General features: G+C 56.8%; 3 protein-coding genes and 3 non-coding genes across 9 annotated transcripts in view; all 6 read left to right on the top strand.

Annotated features, from left to right (window-relative positions):
- LOC137491105 (uncharacterized) overlaps positions 1–16,817 on the top strand; it is a 698,540-nt gene that overhangs the window by 168,454 nt on the left and 513,269 nt on the right. The window lies entirely within an intron of this gene.
- LOC147844858 (uncharacterized) lies at positions 396–3,533 on the top strand. Of its 2 annotated transcripts, XR_015942580.1 has the most exons (4): positions 397–1,018; positions 1,111–1,441; positions 1,535–3,252; positions 3,345–3,533. XR_015942580.1 is itself a non-coding variant. In XM_088650411.1 (2 exons), exons 1-2 carry the CDS (start codon positions 1,075–1,077, stop codon positions 2,416–2,418), a joined length of 1,251 nt encoding a protein of 416 aa, XP_088506537.1. In that variant the 5' UTR covers positions 396–1,074; the 3' UTR covers positions 2,419–2,452. The 2 variants fall into 2 exon arrangements, 1 of the variants encoding a protein (XP_088506537.1); XM_088650411.1 differs by lacking the exon at positions 3,345–3,533 and having other exon boundaries at positions 396–1,441; positions 1,535–2,452.
- On the top strand, positions 7,167–11,050 carry LOC141375009 (uncharacterized). Of its 3 annotated transcripts, XM_087248607.2 has the most exons (6): positions 7,167–9,050; positions 9,137–9,607; positions 10,003–10,172; positions 10,267–10,521; positions 10,602–10,844; positions 10,924–11,050. In XM_087248607.2, exons 1-6 carry the CDS (start codon positions 8,390–8,392, stop codon positions 11,020–11,022), a joined length of 1,899 nt encoding a protein of 632 aa, XP_087104733.1. In that variant the 5' UTR covers positions 7,167–8,389; the 3' UTR covers positions 11,023–11,050. The 3 variants fall into 3 exon arrangements, with proteins under 3 accessions (XP_087104733.1, XP_087104732.1, XP_087104731.1); XM_087248606.2 differs by having other exon boundaries at positions 10,602–11,050; XM_087248605.2 differs by having other exon boundaries at positions 10,267–10,844.
- trnag-ccc (transfer RNA glycine (anticodon CCC)) lies at positions 12,607–12,677 on the top strand. Its single transcript has one exon. It is a non-coding gene; the product is annotated as a tRNA-Gly (tRNA).
- On the top strand, positions 15,468–15,538 carry trnag-ccc (transfer RNA glycine (anticodon CCC)). The gene has a single exon. It is a non-coding gene; the product is annotated as a tRNA-Gly (tRNA).
- trnag-ccc (transfer RNA glycine (anticodon CCC)) lies at positions 16,741–16,811 on the top strand. The gene has a single exon. It is a non-coding gene; the product is annotated as a tRNA-Gly (tRNA).

Below are 16,817 nucleotides of genomic sequence, written 5' to 3'. Positions count from 1 at the left end.
CTATTTCCACTGCACTGCATCTGAGTCTTGAACACTTGGAGAGTAGAAACACATCGGTACGGATGCTGTTTGTTGATTTTAGCTCTGCTTTTAATACTATTATTCCTCAGCACCTGGTCAACAAATTAGCATCTCTAGGTCTGAATACACCTCTTCGGAACTGGATTCTTGACTTTCTGACTAATAGGCCACAGTTTGTGCGAGTGGAGGGTATTTCGTCATCTACCACTCTGCTCAATACAGGCTCCCCTCAGGGGTGCGTCTTGAGTCCACTGCTATACACTCTGATGACCCATGATTGTTGTGCAAAACTTAGCACTAATCACATTATTAAATATGCTGATGACACCACAATAGTGGGTCTCATCCAGGATAATGATGAGAGGAACTACAGGGAGAAAGTAAAAAAAAAATCATTTTGAAAACGAAATGCATTGATTTTATTTTTTTGCTGTTTGAAACAACTAACACTCATTTGGGGGATGGTGGGTCTCTAGCGGGGGGGGTCTTTGGAACGACCGCTGGCAAACGCTATGGATGAGCTCACCGGGGGCGTTGGTTGGACCAGGGGGAGAGCCCACCAAGCCATGCCCGGATAGAGACCACTCTCTCCGGCATGACCCGCGCCTGGAGGGGGGGGTAGCGCGTCCCTGGGTTTCGCTGACCTGCCGTCGAGTTTTCGATAACAGACTCAAATGAAGGACTTAGTGCAATTTTCGATTTCGCGGTTGAACGAACCAGGGGTCTAACGAGGGCCCCGTTGCCCCAAAACAAGCGTTCAAACCCGGGCAAACCAAATGCGCACTGCTGCCCTGGTCCTTCCAAGGATCCAGGCCTCTTGGCCAGCAAAGCTAACCCAAAAACAAGCGTTCAAATCCGGGCAAACCAAATGCGCACTGCTGCCCTGGTCCTTCCAAGGATCCAGGCCTCTTGGCCAGCAAAGCTAACCCCAAAAACAAGCGTTCAAATCCGGGCAAACCAAATGCGCACTGCTGCCCTGGTCCTTCCAAGGATCCAGGCCTCTTGGCCAGCAAAGCTAACCCAAAAACAAGCGTTCAAATCCGGGCAAACCAAATGCGCGCTGCTGCCCTGGTCCTTCCAAGGATCCAGGCCTCTTGGCCAGCAAAGCTAACCCAAAAACAAGCGTTCAAACCCGGGCAAACCAAGTGGGCACTGCTGCCCTGGTCCTTCCAAGGACCCAGGCCTCAATGGCCAGCAAAGCTACCCCAAAACAAGCGTTCAAATCCGGGCAAACCAAGTGCGCACTGCTGCCCTGGTCCTTCCAAGGATCCAGGCCTCTTGGCCAGCAAAGCTAACCCAAAAACAAGCGTTCAAATCCGGGCAAACCAAATGCGCACTGCTGCCCTGGTCCTTCCAAGGATCCAGGCCTCTTGGCCAGCAAAGCTAACCCAAAACAAGCGTTCAAATCCGGGCAAACCAAGTGGGCGCTGCTGCCCTGGTCCTTCCAAGGACCCAGGCCTCAATGGCCAGCAAAGCTACCCCAAAACAAGCGTTCAAATCCGGGCAAACCAAGTGCGCGCTGCTGCCCTGGTCCTTCCAAGGATCCAGGCCTCTTGGCCAGCAAAGCTAACCCAAAAACAAGCGTTCAAACCCGGGCAAACCAAGTGGGCACTGCTGCCCTGGTCCTTCCAAGGACCCAGGCCTCAATGGCCAGCAAAGCTACCCCAAAACAAGCGTTCAAATCCGGGCAAACCAAGTGCGCACTGCTGCCCTGGTCCTTCCAAGGATCCAGGCCTCTTGGCCAGCAAAGCTAACCCAAAAACAAGCGTTCAAATCCGGGCAAACCAAATGCGCACTGCTGCCCTGGTCCTTCCAAGGATCCAGGCCTCTTGGCCAGCAAAGCTACCCCAAAACAAGCGTTCAAATCCGGGCAAACCAAGTGGGCGCTGCTGCCCTGGTCCTTCCAAGGATCCAGGCCTCTTGGCCAGCAAAGCTAACCCAAAAACAAGCGTTCAAATCCGGGCAAACCAAATGCGCACTGCTGCCCTGGTCCTTCCAAGGATCCAGGCCTCTTGGCCAGCAAAGCTAACCCAAAAACAAGCGTTCAAATCCGGGCAAACCAAGTGGGCGCTGCTGCCCTGGTCCTACCAAGGACCCAGGCCTCAATGGCCAGCAAAGCTACCCCAAAACAAGCGTTCAAATCCGGGCAAACCAAGTGCGCACTGCTGCCCTGGTCCTTCCAAGGATCCAGGCCTCTTGGCCAGCAAAGCTAACCCAAAAACAAGCGTTCAAATCCGGGCAAACCAAATGCGCACTGCTGCCCTGGTCCTTCCAAGGATCCAGGCCTCTTGGCCAGCAAAGCTAACCCAAAAACAAGCGTTCAAATCCGGGCAAACCAAATGCGCACTGCTGCCCTGGTTCTACCAAGGATCCAGGCCTCTTGACCAGCAAAGCTAACCCAAAAACAAGCGTTCAAATCCGGGCAAGGCCAGTGGTCTGAACACCATGGGAGTCAGGGTTCCATGGCAGGCCACCGCGCGCAAAGGCCTATGTGGGTCACCAACGGTAAGCGATGGGTCAGAAAGAGCCAGGGGGGGGTCTTTGGTGATCAGTGCTTGCCCGGGATAAGTGAGGGTGTATTGGGCAGAGAGCGCGTGACATGAAGCCTCGGAGGCCAATGGTTCACCAGCGGCACCATTTACGCACCAGCTGAGACCTAAGTGCGCTCACCGGGGGCGTTCGTTGGACCAGGGGGGAGAGCTCACCAAGCCATGCCCGGAAAGAGACCACTCTCTCCGGCATGACCCGCGCCTGGAGGGGGTGGTAGCGCGTCCCTGGGTTTCGCTGACCTGCCGTCGAGGTTTCGATAACAGACTCAAAAGAAGGACTTAGTGCAATTTTCGATTTCGCGGTTGAACGAACCAGGGGTCTAACGAGGGCCCCGTTGCCCCAAAACAAGCGTTCAAACCCGGGCAAACCAAGTGGGCACTGCTGCCCTGGTCCTTCCAAGGATCCAGGCCTCTTGGCCAGCAAAGCTAACCCAAAACAAGCGTTCAAATCCGGGCAAACCAAGTGGGCGCTGCTGCCCTGGTCCTTCCAAGGATCCAGGCCTCTTGGCCAGCAAAGCTAACCCAAAACAAGCGTTCAAATCCGGGCAAACCAAGTGGGCGCTGCTGCCCTGGTCCTTCCAAGGATCCAGGCCTCTTGGCCAGCAAAGCTAACCCAAAAACAAGCGTTCAAATCCGGGCAAACCAAATGCGCACTGCTGCCCTGGTCCTTCCAAGGATCCAGGCCTCTTGGCCAGCAAAGCTAACCCAAAAACAAGCGTTCAAATCCGGGCAAACCAAGTGGGCGCTGCTGCCCTGGTCCTACCAAGGACCCAGGCCTCAATGGCCAGCAAAGCTACCCCAAAACAAGCGTTCAAATCCGGGCAAACCAAGTGCGCACTGCTGCCCTGGTCCTTCCAAGGATCCAGGCCTCTTGGCCAGCAAAGCTAACCCAAAAACAAGCGTTCAAATCCGGGCAAACCAAATGCGCACTGCTGCCCTGGTCCTTCCAAGGATCCAGGCCTCTTGGCCAGCAAAGCTAACCCAAAAACAAGCGTTCAAATCCGGGCAAACCAAATGCGCACTGCTGCCCTGGTTCTACCAAGGATCCAGGCCTCTTGACCAGCAAAGCTAACCCAAAAACAAGCGTTCAAATCCGGGCAAGGCCAGTGGTCTGAACACCATGGGAGTCAGGGTTCCATGGCAGGCCACCGCGCGCAAAGGCCTATGTGGGTCACCAACGGTAAGCGATGGGTCAGAAAGAGCCAGGGGGGGGTCTTTGGTGATCAGTGCTTGCCCGGGATAAGTGAGGGTGTATTGGGCAGAGAGCGCGTGACATGAAGCCTCGGAGGCCAATGGTTCACCAGCGGCACCATTTACGCACCAGCTGAGACCTAAGTGCGCTCACCGGGGGCGTTCGTTGGACCAGGGGGGAGAGCTCACCAAGCCATGCCCGGAAAGAGACCACTCTCTCCGGCATGACCCGCGCCTGGAGGGGGTGGTAGCGCGTCCCTGGGTTTCGCTGACCTGCCGTCGAGGTTTCGATAACAGACTCAAAAGAAGGACTTAGTGCAATTTTCGATTTCGCGGTTGAACGAACCAGGGGTCTAACGAGGGCCCCGTTGCCCCAAAACAAGCGTTCAAATCCGGGCAAACCAAATGCGCACTGCTGCCCTGGTCCTTCCAAGGATCCAGGCCTCTTGGCCAGCAAAGCTAACCCCAAAAACAAGCGTTCAAATCCGGGCAAACCAAATGCGCACTGCTGCCCTGGTCCTTCCAAGGATCCAGGCCTCTTGGCCAGCAAAGCTAACCCAAAAACAAGCGTTCAAATCCGGGCAAGGCCAGTGGTCTGAACACCATGGGAGTTAGGGGGTCCACGGGAGTCAAGGGTCCATTTCTGAGCTGCTAACCCGTCTCCCAGCGTCCGTCACCCCGCAGCAAACATAAGACCCCATCGCAGACGGAGGCTAGAACGACGTGCGGCTGGTGCCCCATACAGGAGCCCAGGGCCGGTGGTGACCCATTCACAAACCCAAAGACCGATTGGGTCACCAGCGGTACGTCTTGGCCAGTTGGGTCACCAGCAGCACGTCTGTCTGATCCATGCGGTTTGGAGGAGTTAGTGTCCCCGGGCTTAATAGTGGGGTGCCCGGGCACGGCTGGTGATTAGGTGCAAATCTAGGGGGTCCTTTGGAACCAGCGCTCGCCGCCGGAGAGTGCGTGTACCTCGGGCAGAGCGTGCAGGGCACGGCCCCCCCCCCAACGCTGGATCTCAGAGGCCCCAGGCCAGGGAGAGGGGCCGGGCTCGCTCCCCAAGAAGGGTGCGTGTGCCTCGGGCAGAGCGCGCAAGGCACAGGCCCCCCCCACCGCTGGATCTCATAGGCCCCAGGCCAGGGAGAGGGGCCGGGCTCGCTCCCCAAGAAGGGTGCGTGTACCTCGGGCAGAGCGCGCAAGGCACAGGCCCCCCCCACCGCTGGATCTCATAGGCCCCAGGCCAGGGAGAGGGGCCGGGCTCGCTCCCCAAGAAGGGTGCGTGTACCCCGGGCAGAGCGCGCGGGGCACAGGCCTCCCCAACGCTGGATCTCATAGGCCCCAGGCCAGGGAGAGGGGCCGGGCTCGCTCCCCAAGAAGGGTGCGTGTACCCCGGGCAGAGCGCGCGGGGCACAGGCCTCCCCAACGCTGGATCTCAGAGGCCCCAGGCCAGGGAGAGGGGCCGGGCTCGCTCCCCAAGAAGGGTGCGTGTACCTCGGGCAGAGCGCGCAAGGCACAGGCCCCCCCCACCGCTGGATCTCATAGGCCCCAGGCCAGGGAGAGGGGCCGGGCTCGCTCCCCAAGAAGGGTGCGTGTACCCCGGGCAGAGCGCGCGGGGCACAGGCCTCCCCAACGCTGGATCTCATAGGCCCCAGGCCAGGGAGAGGGGCCGGGCTCGCTCCCCAAGAAGGGTGCGTGTACCCCGGGCAGAGCGCGCGGGGCACAGGCCTCCCCAACGCTGGATCTCATAGGCCCCAGGCCAGGGAGAGGGGCCGGGCTCGCTCCCCAAGAAGGGTGCGTGTACCCCGGGCAGAGCGCGCGGGGCACAGGCCTCCCCAACGCTGGATCTCAGAGGCCCCAGGCCAGGGAGAGGGGCCGGGCTCGCTCCCCAAGAAGGGTGCGTGTGCCTCGGGCAGAGCGCGCAAGGCACAGGCCCCCCCCACCGCTGGATCTCAGAGGCCCCAGGCCAGGGAGAGGGGCCGGGCTCGCTCCCCAAGAAGGGTGCGTGTGCCTCGGGCAGAGCGCGCAAGGCACAGGCCCCCCCCACCGCTGGATCTCATAGGCCCCAGGCCAGGGAGAGGGGCCGGGCTCGCTCCCCAAGAAGGGTGCGTGTACCTCGGGCAGAGCGCGCAAGGCACAGGCCCCCCCCACCGCTGGATCTCATAGGCCCCAGGCCAGGGAGAGGGGCCGGGCTCGCTCCCCAAGAAGGGTGCGTGTACCCCGGGCAGAGCGCGCGGGGCACAGGCCTCCCCAACGCTGGATCTCATAGGCCCCAGGCCAGGGAGAGGGGCCGGGCTCGCTCCCCAAGAAGGGTGCGTGTACCCCGGGCAGAGCGCGCGGGGCACAGGCCTCCCCAACGCTGGATCTCAGAGGCCCCAGGCCAGGGAGAGGGGCCGGGCTCGCTCCCCAAGAAGGGTGCGTGTGCCTCGGGCAGAGCGCGCAAGGCACAGGCCCCCCCCACCGCTGGATCTCATAGGCCCCAGGCCAGGGAGAGGGGCCGGGCTCGCTCCCCAAGAAGGGTGCGTGTACCTCGGGCAGAGCGCGCAAGGCACAGGCCCCCCCCACCGCTGGATCTCATAGGCCCCAGGCCAGGGAGAGGGGCCGGGCTCGCTCCCCAAGAAGGGTGCGTGTACCCCGGGCAGAGCGCGCGGGGCACAGGCCTCCCCAACGCTGGATCTCAGAGGCCCCAGGCCAGGGAGAGGGGCCGGGCTCGCTCCCCAAGAAGGGTGCGTGTGCCTCGGGCAGAGCGCGCAAGGCACAGGCCCCCCCCACCGCTGGATCTCATAGGCCCCAGGCCAGGGAGAGGGGCCGGGCTCGCTCCCCAAGAAGGGTGCGTGTACCTCGGGCAGAGCGCGCAAGGCACAGGCCCCCCCCACCGCTGGATCTCATAGGCCCCAGGCCAGGGAGAGGGGCCGGGCTCGCTCCCCAAGAAGGGTGCGTGTACCCCGGGCAGAGCGCGCGGGGCACAGGCCTCCCCAACGCTGGATCTCATAGGCCCCAGGCCAGGGAGAGGGGCCGGGCTCGCTCCCCAAGAAGGGTGCGTGTACCCCGGGCAGAGCGCGCGGGGCACAGGCCTCCCCAACGCTGGATCTCAGAGGCCCCATCAATGGTTCACCAGCGGCTCCATCAATGGTTCACCAGCGGCACATCTTTACGCATCTAGCGCCAAAGGTCCAACAGGAATACGTTATGCCTGGCGCTCACCGGGGCTTTGGTTAGACCCAGGCCCGAGCCCACCAAACCATGCCCGACGGGAGACCACCCTTCCCGGCCTGCTTGTCGGGACGTCCCGCGCCTGGAGGTTTTTGCCCGACACCCACAATCTCTGACCTGCCATCAGGGTTTCGGGAAAGGCGAAAAAATATGGACTTAGTCTCTGGCAGTCCAGTCGCCAGACCCCACGGTGACTGATCGATAGGAGCTAGTGTGGCGCCCCAGGGGCTAGGCCCCCACCCAGGCCCCCCAAAGCACCAATGGGGTCGGCCTCTATGGGTGTGGCAGATCCTCCCCGTCCTGGGCGCTCTATCAGGGAGGCGTGGGGGTGTCCCTCCGCACACAGCGCCCCCCCTTCCCGCCCCGATCTGTGGGTAAAGGACCCAGATGGCCCGTCTGGCTAAATGACCCAGAGCTTGTCTGCTGCTCAGCCTGCCCGCCAGCCCGCCCCCCTGGACTCCGTTTCCCCCGCGCCGATACTCGGCCCGTGCCCCCGCCCCACGCCCCTCGCCCTGCGAGGGCTGGGGGATGTTCGGTGGGTTCGGTCGAGTCACCCGGCGCCGTGAATCGAGGCCCCAGGGGCAGCGTAGGGAACGAGCTGGTGTGGGCTTCGATTCTACCCCCGCCCGAGTGTGTGCGTCTGCATCCCGTCCGTCCGCCCGCAACGCCGCCCACCCCCTGGGTTTATCCTTGCTGGCTCCCGGCTGACCCCCACCCCGCCTACCCTGCTCCCGGGGGAGTGAGGGTGGTTGGTTGGGAGGGGAAGCTAGTGGACTCCGGCGAGGTGAAACGTGCCAGGGTCAGTGGTGCCGGGGTTACGGGCTGTCTGGACCCCCCTTTCGATGGTTGGTGCGTATCCCATGTTGGTTGTAGCAGGTCACAAAAGCTCCCGCGGCTGGCGCGTGTGGAGCTGTCCCCCCCCCGATGGGGCTCAAACAATCAATCCCCTTTTTGGGGTGGAAAAAGTGAACGTGAATGGCTGTGGAAAAGCTCCCGCTGGCCAGAACAGCAAAATGAAGGGGGGGATAGGGAGTGAGGTGGGACACCCCTTCCCCAACTCGAGTCGTGACAAGAGAGAGAGGTGTCGAACCGCTGACCGGGGCAACGATGAAGGGGCGGTGGGGTGAATTGTTTAACGGGACACCCCCTCTGGTTCCTTTGAAAAGGGGGGAAGGGAGTGAGGTGGACACCCCTCTCCCCCCTACTTGAGAAGTCGTAACAAAAGAAGGCTTGAACCGAATGGATCTCCGTAGGGCATCGGCTTACACCTCCTGGTGCGGGGGGGTGTCCTTCCCCTTTAAGAAATACGGGTCCACCAACGTCATGACGCGGAAGTGGACGCCGCCTCCGGCCGCTTATTAACCGCCGCACGTGGCGTGCGGGCCCCTTTCCCCCTCTGCATTGGCTCTGGCACGGTCATGGCTGAATGTGCCCTATGCTTCAACGTCTACAGCCGGCTTGCGCCTCACCTGACGGCCGTTCACAAGGTGGCCAACTCGGACGAGAAGCGGCTGCTTCTCGCGCTGGCCGCCGGCCGCGTGGACACGCGGAAGACACCGTGCCCGGTCCCGGGATGTCGCCGGACGCCAGCCCGCCTAGACAGGCACTTGAGGCAGCACGCGGAGCTCTCGACCTCGGGAAGGAAAGAGGCTATGGGGAGGGCGAAACGCCGGAAAGTAGCTCGGGAGTTGCAGTGGCTGAGGTCCACCCAGCCTGCAATCCCTGTCGTGTCCCAGCTAGCATCGTCCTCCGAGGGGGAGCGGGACTCGGAGGACCCAGAGGCCGGCCGCCCGTGCGCCGACCGCGGCTGCAGGCGCGCCACCGAGCGCATACAGGCTCAGCTCACGGACCTGGGGAAACAGGTTACCAAGATGCGGTCCACCCTGCTCCAGATCACACGCCTCTACCGGGAGCTGAGGAAGGGAGAAGGGGGGAGAAGGAGGAGGAAGCGGGCGAGGAGAACCAGGTCGCCTCCTGCACCACCGGCTCCCGGGCGAGGCGCGGCCGGAGGTCCGACGCCCCCCGAGCCTCCGGAGGCTTTGGAACCCTACCCGTTCCCGGACCACGTCCCCGCGCTGAGTTGAGTATATTTCAGGCACGTCACTGTCGCTCTGCTGGCTGTGTGCCTTCGGGGAAGTTGACTCTTGGTTGTGCTCGTTCCACAGACCTTCTCTTGGGGGAGTTCGAAGGGTACCAACTGGGCAGCGAGCCCACCCCCCGCCTGCGGAACAACGTCACTTCGAAGCTGGGGAGAATCAAAGCCTTCCTTGGTTACATGGCCAGGGGCACCGCGGAGCCAGGGGACTTCCTCTTCCTCAACCAACCAGCCCGAATCCGAGCGTGGGCCGCCCGGCTAGGTCAGACGCGCATGGCCGAGCCCACCAGGCAGCACTACCTGAAGAACGTGGCTCAGTTCCTAGACTACCTCTCGGAGACGCCGCCGGCCGCCTGTCAGCTCTCCAGCACGGCTCTGGTTCTGATTCGAAGGGAGGTCAGAGCCCTCATCCGCGGCATACGCCGGCGTGTCGTCGTGCACGAGGTAAGGACCAAGCAGGCGAAGGAAAGCCGACTGATCCCCAAGGCCAGCCTGGTGCGCTGTCACCGGACCGCTGGGAGGAAAATTCCCGCCCTGCTAGGTAAGCAAGCCCTTCCGCCGTTCCAGCGATTCCCCCTGTTCGTTCTTCCGGGGCACCAACAGCCCTTGGTTCATCCAGCCACGTCTGTCTGCCCCTCTCCCCCGCGAATGGTACTCATTCGGGGGGGAAGGGGGGCAGACCGACGTGGCTGGATGAACCAACAGCTGCTGGTGGCCCGGAGAGGAATTGTGCGTTTCTTCTTCAGGGGCACCAGCAGTCCATGAACTGCTGGTGCCCCTGAAGAAGAAACGCACAATTCCTCTCCGGGCCACCAGCAGCTGTTGTTTGAGCTGCTGGCGCCCCGGAGAACAAGTCACCAGCAGCCAAGAGCTGTTGGTGACCCAGAAAGGAAATAGAACCGTCGGTGGTCTAATCTGTCTAATGTCCTTCACCAGATAGCCTCGAATCCAACCCAAGCACTAGGCAACAGTGGCGCTTCTATGGCTTTCTGACTGGCTACCTAACCTCCATCTCTGGGCACCGCTGTGGAGTCTTCCAGAATCTCACAATCCAGGAGGTTGAAGAGGCCTCCAGAAGCCCAGACGAGTCTGCTTATGTCATTAACGTGAGTATGGCGCAAGTAAGGTGGGGGTCACCAGTAGCATGCTCTCTCACTCACTCACTCACTCACTCACTCACTGCTTGTTCTCTGATGGCAGATTACCACTCACAAAACAAACAGAGCCTTTGGGGCGGCTCAGCTGTCCCTAAACAGGGAGGAATACAGCTGGTTCCGCAGGTTTTTGGCGCTGCGGGCTGGTCTCCCCGGAGGGAGCCAGGCTACCTATTTCTTTTTCACTTCCAGAGCCAGTCCTTGTCGGACCCTGAACAAGTACTTTCAGTCTGCTTGGCTCAGTATGGGCCTTCCAGGCAAACCCACCTTTACTGACGTACGCACTGCGATCGCGACTCATGTGAGTAGGCATTGTGACGCCCCTGTAACTACCAGCGGCGGCTTCTATCCTAATCAAGCTTCTGTCTCTCTCCGACGCAGGCAAAGAATGCACACTCTTCAGAGGATCGCCGCAAGGTGGCGCAATTCATGTGCCATGACACTTCAACCTCAGATAAGTTCTACGCACTTCACCTCGGACCTCTCCAAGCACGCGAGCGCCGCAGACTCTTTGAAAGGGCCCTGGTGGAGGAGGAGGAGGAGGAGGAGGATGGGGAGGCAGCGGGCACTGAAAGCCCCCCGCGGAAAGGGCGCAAGAGGACAGAGACTTCCGTCTCTCCCCTGGTAAAAATCACATTCTCTTTGGCGTGGACAGCAGAACGTATGGCATTGGCTAACTTCCCTTTATGTGTCTCTTTTCCAGGAGGGAACCAGCAGGAGGACGCTGCCATGGCGCCCTGCCAAAGGGAAAAGCCAGGGCGCTCGCCCGCTCGAACAAACAGAAGACTCTGAATCGTCCTGAATAAATATTGTACAACTTAACGGTCAAATGGTGTTCAGTGTCTTCATTATTCCTTTTATTTATTATCTGTGTGGTAAAAGTAAATTCAGTGGGGACAAAAATGAGCCCTGTCTTCTTAGTTCAACGCTGTATGCCTGCTGCGTCCAGGTCCTGCCTTGGCTACGTTCCGATTGGGACAGATTAGCCCTAACTTGTGTGTTAAAAGTGTCACGTGGGATGCCCTCGTCCAGGTTCTGCCTTGGCTACGTTCCAATTGGGACAAACTATCCCTGCCTTGAGTGTTAAAAGTGACTCGCGGGACGCCCCCGTCCAGGTTCAGCCTTGGTTGATAGCTCATAGGGAGAATGAATCCCTTTTCCAGCACAAGGGGGTGATGGGCTGGACAAATCTGTCCAGGTCTGCAAATGCTTTGAACGCCCAGAAGGCCTTGAGTCCAATTCTGTATATTAGCAAGCTTCTCCCGGGACAGCTCGGTCCTTAGAGATGCATGAATAGGTCAGGACAGGGCAGCTGTGGAGTGGAGGTTAACTTTATGGAGGAAGTAAAGCTCTTCACAAAGTGGTGCTGCGATAACAATTTAGTTCTGAATGTTGATAAAACTAAGGAGTTGGTGATCGACTTCAGAAAGAAACGCCCCACTTATTCCCCTGTATATATTAATAACACTGCTGTGGAGACTGTTCAGCAGATAAAATTCCTGGGGGTCCATGTTACAAATAACCTGACTTGGTCTCTCCATACCACTTGTCTTGCGAAGAAAGCGCACCAGCGACTGCACTTTCTGAGAAGGTTGAAAAGAGCACATCTCAGCCAATCAATCCTCACAACTTTTTACAGAGGAGCTGTTGAGAGTGTTCTTACAAATGGCATCTCCCTTTGGTATGAGAATAGCAGTGTGTCTGATAAGAACACCATTAAGAGGATCATAAAGTCAGCTGAAAGGTCTGTTGGAGTCAAAATGACATCTATCGAGGAACTTTACCAACGCCGTTGTCTGTCTAGGGCAAATAACATTTTAGGGGATCCAACCCACCCTGGTCATAGCCTGCTCTCACTCATGCCATCAGGCAGGCGTTACAGAAGTCTGAGGAGCAAATCAGTGCGGTTTCGAGATAGTTTTTATCCTGTCATTATAAGACTTTTAAATAATACCATTTCTTAAGCATTGTTGAAAGCTAGTGTTAAATAATAAATTTGTTAAACTAGCATAAATTGTTAATATTACAACAAATGGTGAAATAGGTATTTGAGTATTAGGTTATTCTCTTCAGAGATTTTTAAAAATGGATTATATCTTATATAATTATATTTTTTAGATTTTATGGAATTCTAAAAGCTTATTTATCATGTAAGGATTTTATAGTGTTTTTATAGTGATGTTTTTTATGTTCTTGTTGGGTCTGTTGCAACGTAATTTCGTTCTGCATTACAATTCTATTGTGATGATTTGAATGACAATAAATAAAGGAAACTGAAACTGATTCCCAGCCAATGCAATTTCTCTTTTGTGTTGCTACTCTTCCAGCTCTGGGTAACAGCCTTGCAGCAATCACAACCCACTAGGACAGCAGTTTGAGCATATCAGCATTGGTGATTCAGTGGTAGAATTCTCGCCTCCCACGCGGGAGAGCCGGGTCCGATTCCCGGCCAATGCAATTCCTTTTTTGTGTTGCTAATCTTCCAGCTCTGGGTAACAGCCTTGCAGCAATCACACCCCACTAGGACACATGTATGAGCATATAAGCATTGGTGGTTCAGAGGTAGAATTCTCGCCTGCCACGCGGGAGACCCTGGTTCGATTCCCGGCCAATGCATTTCCTGTTTTGTGTTGCTACTCTTCCAGCTCTGGGTAACAGCCTTGCAGCAATCACACATCACTAGGACAGCCGTAAGAACAAATCAGCATTGGTGGTTCAGTGGTAGAATTCTCGCCTCCCACGTGGAAGACTCGGGTCTGATTCCCGGCCAATGCAATTCCTGTTTTGTGTTGCTAATCTTCCAGCTCTGAGTAACAGCCTTGCAGCAATCACACCCCACTAGGACAGACAATCGAGCATATCAGCATTGGTGGTTCAGTGGTAGAATTCTCACCTGCCACGTGGGAGACACGGGTCGGATTCTTGGCCAATGCAAATCCTGTTTTGTGTTGCCACTCTTCCAGGTCTGGGTACCAGCCTTGCAGCAATCACACCCCACTAGGAGAGCAGTGTGAACATGTCAGCATTGGTGGTTCAGTGGTAGAATTCTCGCCTGCCACGCGGGAGACCTGGGTCCGATTCCTGGCCAAAGCAAATCCTGTTTTGTGTTGCTACTCTTCCAGCTCTGGGTTACAGCCTTGCAGCAATCACAACCCACTAGGACAGCAATATGAGCATATCAGCATTGGTGGATCAGTGGTAGAATTCTCGCCTGCCATGCAGGAGACCCGGGTCCGATTCCCGACCAACGCAATTCATGTTTTGTGTTGCTTCTCTTCCAGCTCTTGGTAACAGGCTAGCAGCAATCACACCCCACTAGGACAGATGTTTGAGCATATTAGCATTGGTGGTTCAGTGGTGGTATTCTTGCCTGCCACGTGGGAGACATGGGTCCGATTCCCAGCCAATGCAACTTTTCTTTTGTGTTGCTACTCTTCCAGCTCTGGGTAACAGCCTTGCAGCAATCAAAACCCACTAGGACAGCTGTATGAGCATATCAGCTTTGGTGGTTCAGTGGTAGAAATCTCGCCTGCCACGTGGGAGAGCCGGGTCTGATTCCCGGCCAATGCAATTCCTGTTTGGTGTTGCTGATCTTCCAGCTCTGGGTAACAGCCTTGCAGCAATCACACCCCACTACGACAGGTGTTTGAGCATATCAGCATTGGTGGTTCAGTGGTAGAAATCTCGCCTGCCACGCGGGAGACCCGGGTCCAATTCCCGGCAAATGCAAATCCTGTTTTGTGTTGCTACTCTTCCAGCTCTGGGTAACAGCCTTGCAGCAATCACACCCCACTAGGACAGCCATAAGACCACATCAGCATTGGTGGTTCAGTGGTAGAATTCTCACCTCCCATGTGGGAGACCCGATCTGATTCCCGGCCAATGCAATTCCTGTTTCGTGTTGCTACTCTTCCAGCTCTGGGTAACAGCCTTGCAGCAATCACACCCAACTAGGACAACTCTATGAGCATATCAGCATTGGTGGTTCAGTGGTAGAATTCTCACCTGCCATGCGGGAGGTCCAGGTGCTATTCCTGGCCAATGCAAATCCTTTTTTGTGTTGCTACTCTTCCAGCTCTGCGTAACAGCCTTGCAGCAATCACACCCCACTAGGACGGATATATGAGCATATCAGCATTGGTGGTTCAGTGGTAGAATTCTCGCCTGCCACGCGGGGGACCTGGGTCCAATTCCCGGCCAATGCAAATCCTGTTTTGTGTTGATACTCTTCCAGCTCTGGGTAACAGCCTTGCAGCAATCACAACACACTAGGACAGCAGTGTGAGCATATCAGCGTTGGTGGTTTTGTGGTAAAATTCCCATTTGTGATGCGGGAGATCCGTGTCCATTTTCCAACCAATGAAATTCCTGTTTTGTGTTGCTACTCTTCCAGCTCTGGGTAACAGCCTTGCAGCAATCACACCCAACTAGGAGAGCAGTATGAGCATATCAAAATTGGTGGTTCAGTGGTAGAATTGTTGCCTGCCACGCGGGAGACCCGAGTATGATTCCTGGCCAATGCACATCCTGTTTTGTGTTGCTAATCTTCCAGCTCTGGGTAACAGCCTTGCAGCAATCACACCCCACTAGGACAGAAAATCGAGCATATCAGCATTGGTGGTTCAGTGGTAGAATTCTCGCCTGCCACGCGGGAGACCCGGGTCTGAATCCCGGCCAATGCGATTCCTGTTTTGTGTTGCTACTCAGCCAGCTCTGGGTAACAGCCTTGCAGCAATCACACCCCACTAGGACAGCAGTATGACCATATCAGCAATGGTGGTTTAGTGGTAGAATTCTCGTGTCCCACGCAGGGGACCCGGGTCTGATTCCCGGCCAACGCAGTTCCTGTTTTGTGTTGCTTCTCTTCCAGCTCTGGGTAACAGCCTTGCAGCAATCACACCCCACTAGGAAATGTGTTTGAGCATATGAGCATTGGTGGTTCAGTGGTAGTATTCTCGCCTGGCACGTGGGAGACATGGGTCCGATTCCCAGCCAATGCAATTTCTCTTTTGTGTTACTACTCTTCCAGCTCTGGGTAACAGCCTTGCAGTAATCACAACACACTAGGACAGCAGTATGACCATATCAGCAATGGTGGTTTAGTGGTAGAATTCTCGTGTCCCACGCAGGGGACCCGGGTCTGATTCCCGGCCAACGCAGTTCCTGTTTTGTGTTGCTACTCTTCCTGCTCTGGGTAACAGCCTTGCAGCAATCACACATCACTAGGACAGCCGTAAGGACATATCAGCATTGGTGGTTCAGTGGTAGAATTCTCGCCTCCCACGTGGGAGACCCGGGTCCGATTCCCGGCCAATGCAATTGCTGTTTTGTGTTGCTACTCTTCCAGCTCTGGGTAACAGCCTTGCAGCAATGACACCCCACTAGGTCAACTCTATGAGCATATCAGCATTGGTGGTTCAGTGGTAGAAATCTCGCCTCCCACGTGGGAGACCTGGGTCCGATTTCCGCCCAATACAAATCCTGTTTTGTTTTGCTAATCTTCCAGCTCTGGGTAACAGCCTTGCAGCAATCACACCCCACTAGGACATCAGTATGAGCATATCAGCAATGGTGGTTTAGTGGTAGAATTCTCGCGTCCCACGCAGGAGACCCGGGTCCGATTCCTGGCCAACGCAGTTCCTTTTTTGTGTTGCTTCTCTTCCAGCTCTGGGTAACAGCCTTGCAGCAATCACACCCCACTAGGAAATGTGTTTGAGCATATGAGCATTGGTGGTTTAGTGGTAGTATTCTCGTCTGCCACGTGGGAGTCATGTGTCCGATTCCCAGCCAATGCAATTTCTCTTTTGTGTCGCTACTCTTCCAGCTCTGGGTAACAGCCTTGCAGCAATCACAACCCACTAGGACAGCAGAATGAGCATATCAGCATTGGTGGTTCAGTGCTAGAATTCTCGCCTCCCACGCGGGAGAGCCGGGTCCGATTCCCAGCCAATGCAATTCCTTTTTTTGTGTTGCTAATCTTCCAGCTCTGGGTAACAGCCTTGCAGCAATCACACCCCACTAGGAAAGATGTATGAGCATATCAGCATTGGTGGTTCACTGGTAGAATTCTCGCCTGCCACGCGGGAGACCCGGCTCCGATTCCCAGCCATTACAAATCCTGTTTTGTTTTGCTACTCTTCCAGCTCTGGGTAACAGCCTTGCAGCAATCACACATCACTAGGACAGCCGTAAGAACATATCAGCATTGGTGGTTCACTGGTAGAATTCTTGCCTGCCACCCGGGAGACCCGAGTACGTTTCCTGGCCAATGCAAATCCTGTTTTGTGTTGCTAATCTTCCAGCTCTGGGTAACAGCCTTGCAGCAATCACACCCCACTAGGACAAACAATTGAGCATATCAGCATTGGTGGTTCAGTGGTAGAATTCTCGCCTGCCACGCGGGAGACCTGGGTCCAATTCCCGGCCAATGCAAATCCTGTTTTGTGTTGCTACTCATCCAGCTCTGGGTAACAGCCTTGCAGCAATCACACCCCACTAGGACAGTAGTAAGAGCATATCAGCATTGGTGGTTCAGTGGTAGAATTCTCGCCTCCCATGCGGGAGACCCGGGTCCGATTCCCGGCCAATGCAATTCCT

Source organism: Danio rerio, chromosome 4 (genome assembly GCF_052040795.2).
Source record: "Danio rerio strain M-AB ecotype USA chromosome 4, GRCz13ab, whole genome shotgun sequence".
Classification (NCBI taxonomy): domain Eukaryota; kingdom Metazoa; phylum Chordata; class Actinopteri; order Cypriniformes; family Danionidae; genus Danio; species Danio rerio.
The sequence above is the reverse complement of the archived record's forward strand: the minus strand, read 5'-3'. Positions and strand labels throughout refer to the sequence as shown.

Coding starts and splice junctions, on each gene's coding strand:
- LOC147844858 (XM_088650411.1), top strand. CDS start 1,075: ATGCGCGCTGCTGCCCTGGTCCTTCCAAGGATCCAGGCCTCTTGGCCA. Junction 1,442..1,534: donor TTCAAATCCGGGCAAACCAA/GTGGGCGCTGCT, acceptor GGGCAAACCAAG/TGCGCGCTGCTGCCCTGGTC.
- LOC141375009 (XM_087248605.2), top strand. CDS start 8,390: ATGGCTGAATGTGCCCTATGCTTCAACGTCTACAGCCGGCTTGCGCCT. Junction 9,608..10,002: donor GAAAATTCCCGCCCTGCTAG/GTAAGCAAGCCC, acceptor GTCCTTCACCAG/ATAGCCTCGAATCCAACCCA. Junction 10,845..10,923: donor AGACTTCCGTCTCTCCCCTG/GTAAAAATCACA, acceptor TCTCTTTTCCAG/GAGGGAACCAGCAGGAGGAC.